Below are 8,127 nucleotides of genomic sequence, written 5' to 3'. Positions count from 1 at the left end.
ACATTCATTAAAATGTTGTTGAATCGATTCTGGACTCAAAGTTATGAAATATTTATTACTTAGGATGCTGTTAATAAAAAATGTGGCGACATTGCAAAATGACTCTAAGAAAAAAATGGGTGGTAATATGACCTTCCATAAAAATAGCCTTAAAATATTATTTCATATAACAAATCAAACTAACCAAGACTCCTTATAAATCAAAAGAACTAAGAAAGAATATGGGCAATAGGAGTCTAGCGTGGAAGATGTTGAGCAAATAATACGACTATATATAGCGTAAAACTTTTTTATTTTACTAAACGCGCTTACATGTTTCGGCTCATTTTTTAGCCTTCTTCAGAGACAACATAAACTCACATATATAAAATATAACAAATATTAACTTGTCATGATGAGCTCTCCCGTATCGAGAATATAAATGCCAGAATTAAACCCAGATAAGAATGAAATAAAGAAAAAAGAAAAGAAATTTTGGAAATCTCGAAATAGAGAAAATGAAAAACTAATGTATCAGAAAATTTTGAAATTATAATTGATTATCCCGAAAGTTAGGAAGCTCACCATGGTCGACAAGGCACCATATCGCAAACAAAAACATATCGTGCGGATAAGGGTAGTGTGACAGTAGCATTAGATAGACAGGTGTATATTTCCAAGATGAGATGCTTCAGGATAAGAATACGTATGAGGTTGTTAGAAAGGATCCGACGAGGAGGATAGTAACGAACTTACGCGCCTTATTAGTTGGTTGGAAAGAAAAAAATATATCGGAATCCACATATAGAGGTTTGTTATGCAATGATGGAATACTTCTGAGGGCCTCTTCCTAAGCAGGATTGTCCCTTTCGTATAATAGTTTCTTCGATAAATAGTCCCTTGTATTCGTTGACAATGTTTCTTCATAATATTATCATTAAAACAATTCCTAAGGCGGATAGTTATATTGAAAATAGTTTCAAACTTGTTAAGGAACTTGATGGTAGGCGGCTTAGTAATGAATTCCAGTTAATGTCATTGGATGTCGTTAGCTTCTTCACTAACGTTCCTATCGACTATGAGATGGACTGTATCAACCATTGGAGCTTTATCTCTAGAGATTGCTGTTTATTGGAAGAGGAATTCATTAAAGCGTTTCATTTTGTTTTGGATTCTACTCTCTTTGTTTTTGATAGTGTTACTTATAAGCAGAATTATGATACGCCTATGGGCTTCCCGTTGTCTCCCGTCATCGCGGATTTAGTTATGCAAAGGTTGGAGAGTAGAGCTTTGTCTTCGATTAGGTTTCCGTTACCCTTTTATTATAGATATGTTGATGACATAATCATGGCTCCTGATTATTCGGTTAGTTCCATTCTTGAGATTTTTAATTCTCAGCATCCACGGCTTCAGTTTACTATGGAAGTGGGGAGTGATAGATTAAATTTTTTAGATGTTGTAATGATTAGGGATAATGAGACGATAGAGTTCGATTGGTACCACAAGCCGACTTTTTCAGGTAGATATTTTGGTTCAGGAGAACTTTTGGTCACAACACCCGGTTTCGTAAAAAATAGGTACAGTCGCGGGATTAGTTGATAGAGTAGTTCTGCTTTCGAATCCCAAATTTCTTTGGTAACTTTTGTTTCATAATTAAGGTATTGTTAGGGAATGATTATCCATTGAACTTTATATTTGAGAACATTAGTAATCGGTTGAAGAATGTTATTAGCTAGTTATATAATTTATTGGCTAGTAATAGGAAGAATGTAATTAAGGAGAATAGCGTTGATGTACTGCAAGTTTCGTGGTTCACGGTTCCTTTCGTTCGTGGCATTACTGAGAAGTTTAATAGATTAAAGAGCGATCATATGAGGGTGTCGTTTTATAGCATTAACAAATTGCGAGAATTCATTAGGGTACAGAAGGATCCGGTACCGCGTAGTAATAAGTCGAATGCAGTTTACAAGCTTTCTTGTAAGGACTGTGACGCGAGTTACGTGGGACAGACGTATAGACAGCTAAAAACAAAAGTCACGGAACACAAGAACCATATCTGATGGAACACGTCTACCCGCAACGTCATAACGGAGCACCGTTTGCAAGAGGGCCATGAGTTTGATTGGGACAACGTTACAATACTGGACGAGGAACCTCACTACAAGAAGAGACTGACTTCGGAAATGATATTCATCAGGAGACATACGCACGGACTTAACATGCAGACGCATATGGAGGGGCTTCCCAAGGCCTATCTCCCGATCATTGACAAGCTATAAAAGGTCGAATTGTTGTTGCGTCTAGTCAGTCAGTATCGCTCGTACACAGGAAGAAGTATTTCTAGCGTTGATTTTAAATTATTTTCAAAATTCTTTTTCTTGAATTTGATTAACTTTTTAATGTTAATTTTCTAATTGCTATCTCAATAAAGACCAACTAAATCTAAAAATGACTCACTGTGTCTGATACTGACTGGCCAACATATCAGAAACCGGTTTTTGAATTACTAATAGTATTGTTTGCGATATGGTGCCTTGTTGACCATGATGAGCTTCCTAACTTTCGGGATAATCAATTATAATTTAAAAATTTTCTGATACATTAGTTTTTCATTTTCTCTATTTCGAGATTTCCAAAATTTTTTTTCTTTTTTTCTTTATTTCATTTTTATCTGGGTTTAATTCTGGCATTTATATTCTCGATACGGGGGAGCTCACCATGACAAGTTAATATTTGTTATATTTTATATGTGTGTTTATTATTTATATTATCTCTGAAGAAGGCTCAAAAATGAACCGAAACATGTAAGTGCGTTTAGTAAAATAAAGAAGTTTTACGCTTTATATAGTCGTATTATTTGCGCAACGTCTTCCGCGCTAGACTTCTATTGTCCATGTTCTTTCTTAGTTCTTAAAATATTAGTTTTGTTTAGAAAACAGTAGATATTTGGTCACAAAATTACCAAAAAAAACACGTTTTAAAATGTATGGAAATAAATGTATATATAATACATTCACATAACTTCTGCATATAAGCTGCTCAGTACTAAAAATAGTACACGTAATATAAACTATAGATTAACAGTAAAGCTACAATTGATTATCAATTAATTATTTTGATATGGAAACCTCAAAAAAGAGGTCGTGAGTAATCAATATCCATAGAAGGCCACGTTAGCAAAATGCTATGATATTGTTTAAATTTATAATTCAAAATATACATAGTCAAATAAAATGTTAAATAGTAAATAACACACTCAAAAATACATATATTCGTGTGATAATATGCTCAAGTTTAAGAAAAATGAGGAAGTAGATGTAATTAAATGCTAAAGTGTACCTCAGAAACGTTTTGAAATACTTGAAAGTAAAAATGCGTTATAATAAGTACTGGCTATTCAGTATTGGTAATATTAGCATCATAGTGTAACGGCGAGCTACTGAACTAATAATTCCATAAGTAGTCATTAGGATTCGCTATATAATAGCGGAGATATTATGGAAGGCTACAATATATACACTGGCCATAATACCACCTTCTTTTCTATACAGGATGTCCCGAATTTAAATGTCTAAACTTCGGGAGCGTGTAGGGGATCGATAAACTAAGAAAAAAGTCCTGTAGAGATATGCTCGTTTTTGCTTCGTTTTGAAGAAAATCACAAAAAAAGACAAAACGTAGTTTTCATTTTTGTACTTTGTCATTACTTATTCACGTTATATTTATTCACTTGCTTAATATAGATATTGTTCAAAATGTTAGCCTCTTGCAGCAATGCTAGTATTGCATCTAGTAGACGGAGCTCGTGTTGCAGCCAAACTGCTTCAGGACCCCGCACACAAAGAAGTCCAAATCATGATCGGGGTGGCCAAAGTACTACTCCTCTATGTCTAATCCATCGTCGTGGATAATGTCTGTCTAGCTAAGCTCGAATAGTTCTGTCATAATGAGCTGAACATCCATCGAGTTGAAATCACATTATTTCAATCCGTTGCTGCAGTTGGATGTTTTCTAAATAATCAAAGAAATCAGTATATAATCTCCAAAAACTCAATATATCTGGCTGCATTTAATCTGTCGGGTAAAAAAATGGTCCTACTAGAGAGTCGTTCCAAATCCCGAGCCAGATATTAACAGCAAATTCATACTGGAACCTACTTTCTCTAACAGTCCTGGGATTTTCATGAGTCTATACATGATAATTTCTTTGATTAATAATTTCTCCTCTTGTAAATGTAGTTTCGTCCGTTCAGATCATTTTTGATAGAAATGAATTATCATTATTAAATTGCTCAAGAAATCAATTGCTAAAATTCAACCTCTTGAAATAATCCTGAGGTTCTGCACATTTTGAATATGGTACGAATGGCGGTTATCATTTCTTAAAGTTCGATAGATTCTTTGTCGTGGCAATTGTAATGCAGCTGACGCTCTCCGGACGCTGGTCTCAGGCTTGTTATCAAAGTGGTGCAGGACACGATTTTCTACTTGCATATTTGCTCCTAACGGATCTTGATGAATTGAAAATGAACAGGTCTCTCGCAGCCTATTAAAAGTCATTGTAATGATTCGCCGATCCGGCACTCTTCTGTTTGGAAATCGGCGTACATACTCTCGTACCGCCTCTTTAGCATTACCGTCGCAGAAATCATATACGAAAACCATGTTAGCATATTCAACGTTAGAATATATACGCGGCATATTGTGACAAATGTAATTCACTCGATAGCTTGTGACAACTGACGAATTTATAGGAGAAGGGCAGAAATGTAAACAAACAAAAAAAGGTTTACCTAAAAACGGAATTATTATTATTATTTTCGTGCACGATTTCAGCGACGATAATACTTCAGAGGCAGTGCAGGAATGAAATAACTACGTTTTATCTTTTTTGCGATTTTCTTCAAAATGCAGCAAAAACTAGCATATCTCTACAGGACTTTTTTTTGTAGTTTATCTCGACACGCCTCTACACGCTTCCGAAGTTTAGACATTTAAATTCGGGACATCCTGTATAATTTTATATAATTGTATATAAAAGAACATATTTTATATATCCGTATGAAGGTATTTATGTTGTACATTTTATACGGTCGGGTCTTATTCCTAAATAATATTTTTTAAAATAATAATTTTTGATAATAAAATTTCAGCATTTCAGAAAAATTTCAACTTAATTTTAGCAATTTTTAGTTGAAAAATTCATTTTTAGCAAAATTTCAGCAAAAATTTCAGAGAAATTTCAGTTCAGTTTCAAAGATTTTTTAGTATGTTAGCTGAAAAATTCGCTTTCAGTGAAATTTCATCAAATTTTCAGCAATTTCACTGAAATGTTCTAAAACGTGAAATAATTTCAGCGAAATTTTTTCATTAGAGTTGAATGCTGAACCTAAAACCAATATTTGTGCAAGAAAGAAAGCTATAAAGTCCCGGTCGACTACATATAATGCGTATGTGCCACTCAGCTCATTTTCCCCCGTTCCTCTTTGCTCCACTTTGTTGTCAGTGGCTGTGTTCAGCAGATTGGTCAAATTCGGGTGATGTTGCCAAAAAAAAAGGAGTGGATGGTAGAGTCAACTACGATTATCTTATGTAAAAATTATTATCGATAGATTTATGATCTCTTCTTAGAAGTATAAACTCTAACAGAGAGATCGTCGCTAATCACGAACGCGCGGTGTTGAATAGCGATAAAAATAAAAGACTTATCCTTCGAGTACCAGAAGTTAAATTTATGATTTTTTTAAACCTCTACAGCAAACTTGATATCTATTCTTTGTTTAGAGTTAGCATTAGACGCCAGTGTTCATTGTGTTTTAACTGCAGGTGTATAGAATTCCTATCCAGAATCGATTTATTTATTTATTCGTCTATTGAAAAGAGAGTCTTTCATGATTCTTTGACTAAGTCCACAACCTTGCTTTAAGAGGCCGACAATATATCGACCACAGAACTTATATTTTAGGCCGTAAGAATTGAGTTTTGCTCAATTTGCTTAAGTCTAATGGTTAAAGCCTAAAGATTGCGCAAAAACAATTTAAAGACAGAAATTATTGTCACTTAATCTCTTTCGACTTATGACTTAAGGCTTCTTAAAGCAAGATTGGGGACCAAGACTTTATCTTGAACGGACCATTGTCTTTACCATCTTTACATCTTATTATCGCTTCCAACTCTCCGTGGTTGCCTAGTTAAGGGCCGCGACACAGATCTTTGCATAAAGCATAACGTGTAACGCATAAGAAAATCAACCAAAGATCATTATGTGATATTTTTTTTGATCCAGATTTTCGAGGTACGCTTGTTATTTCCTAAAAAATAACGGTTATCGCCGACATTAGCGTTACCCAATGTGCACCACATGGAAGTTGTCGGTCGGAATTTGCACATCATGTGTGTGTGTGTATGTGTGCGTGCATGCGTGCGTGTGTATGTATGAGAGAGACAAAGAGATAGACATGTACGTGGGTGTATTTAATATTATGTGTTTCCTCCTCTCTGATTAATCACCGCTTCTAGTCGTTGTCGCATAGTTATGCATCTCTGAATCAAGGTTATTGGAATTTCGTTCCAAATCTGCCTAAGCACTATTCCCAGTTCGTGGCATCTTAATCGTCGTCCCAAACGTGTTCGATCGGATTCAAATCCGGGCTATAAGCGGGATGATGGAGCAATGTGATGTCAAGTCACTCAAAAAAACGTTGCGTTGCATTTGTCGTATAGGGCCGAGCATTGTCTTGCATGAATATAAAATTCCGGCGTAACAAACGCTGCAGAGGCAAAACTTGAGACCGGAGGACATTATTCACATATCGAATGCCCGTCAATGCTGGCGGTGGCAGAATTATTAATTCAGTCCGTCTTGTCAATGAAATGCATCCCCATACCATCACTGAACCGCCGCACAGTGGGGCCGAACGAACTTTCGCATTTCAAAAAGGGCTACAGTCTCGAAATTTGAACCGATTTCGATGAATTTTTTTTTAAATGAAAGCTAATTAAATTTGGAACAACTTTGTCTAGCCAAATTTTTATTTTTTGCTTCTATTTTTTATTAAATCGTACATAAAGAGGTTAGAAAATTTTCAACCAAACAATAACTCGTTTAATATGACATTTAATATACGTAACATCAAATATTGATAACATTCGAATTTTTAAATCTTGCTTCAGAGACCGCACAACTTTATGTAGAATTATACGATTGGTATTATATGCCAGCATCAGTACATAAGATTCTAATACATGGAAAAAGTATTATAGAGTCATTCATAATTCCAATAGGAGACTTATCCGATGAAGCGCAAGAGTCACGCAATAAAGATTTCAAGCACTTCAGACAATTTAATACCAGAAAACATAACAGGTAAACGAAGATATTATGAATAAACTTTTTATCTCTTCAGATCCTTATATATCTAAGTAGTCTTCGTACAGAATGGAAGCATTCTTCAACTCAAATAGATGTGGAAGCTAAAAATTTGTTGTTTCATGAATAAATAATAGAAATAATAAATAATAGAAAAAAATAAATAAGGATATATAAAAAATAAATAATAAAAAATATATAAAATATAAAAAAATAAATAAATAAAATTTAGTGTTGCTGAATATAATTTTGTTTAAAAACTAGATACTATTTCAATTAATTTTTTTTGTTAAGGTGACATTTAATGATTATGTCAATTTGTATAGCTTTCTAAACGTTATTTAAAAATTCGAATATTATCAATATTTGATGTTACGTATATTAAAGGTCATATTAAACGAGTTATTGTTTGGTTGAAAATTTTTTAACCTCTTTATGTACGATTTAATAAAAAATAGAAGCAAGAAATAAAAATTTGGCTAGACAAAGTGTTCCAAATTTAATTAGCTTTCATTAAAAAAAAAATTCATCGAAATCGGTTTAAATTTCGAGACCTTCGAGACTGTAGTCCTATTTGAAACACGAAAGTTCGTTCGGCCCCACTGTGCGCCAGTGGTCCAAACGCAAAAGATTCTGTTCAAAACAGTTTACAGGTCGTATTTCTTAATCGATTTCAATGATCTTTGAACAGAAATACTCAGAAATAAATTCCGAAGAAAACTAAGGAAACCGAATTTGGATTTTCTTTGTTTATGCAAAAATATTTAAACAAATAAGGT

General features: G+C 33.9%; 1 protein-coding gene across 1 annotated transcript; it reads left to right on the top strand.

Moving 5' to 3' along the window:
* Positions 1-894: 894 nt before the first annotated feature.
* On the top strand, positions 895-2,039 carry LOC108727022 (uncharacterized). Its single transcript, XM_018454910.1, has 2 exons — positions 895-1,556; positions 1,898-2,039. The coding sequence occupies exons 1-2, from the start codon at positions 895-897 to the stop codon at positions 2,037-2,039; spliced, it is 804 nt and encodes a 267-aa protein (XP_018310412.1).
* The last annotated feature ends 6,088 nt before the right edge of the window (positions 2,040-8,127 follow it).

The sequence above is a fragment of the Mycetomoellerius zeteki genome, unplaced genomic scaffold, assembly GCF_001594055.1.
Source record: "Mycetomoellerius zeteki isolate Tzet28-1 unplaced genomic scaffold, Tzet1.0 scaffold467, whole genome shotgun sequence".
Lineage (NCBI taxonomy): Eukaryota > Metazoa > Arthropoda > Insecta > Hymenoptera > Formicidae > Mycetomoellerius > Mycetomoellerius zeteki.
The sequence above is the reverse complement of the archived record's forward strand: the minus strand, read 5'-3'. Positions and strand labels throughout refer to the sequence as shown.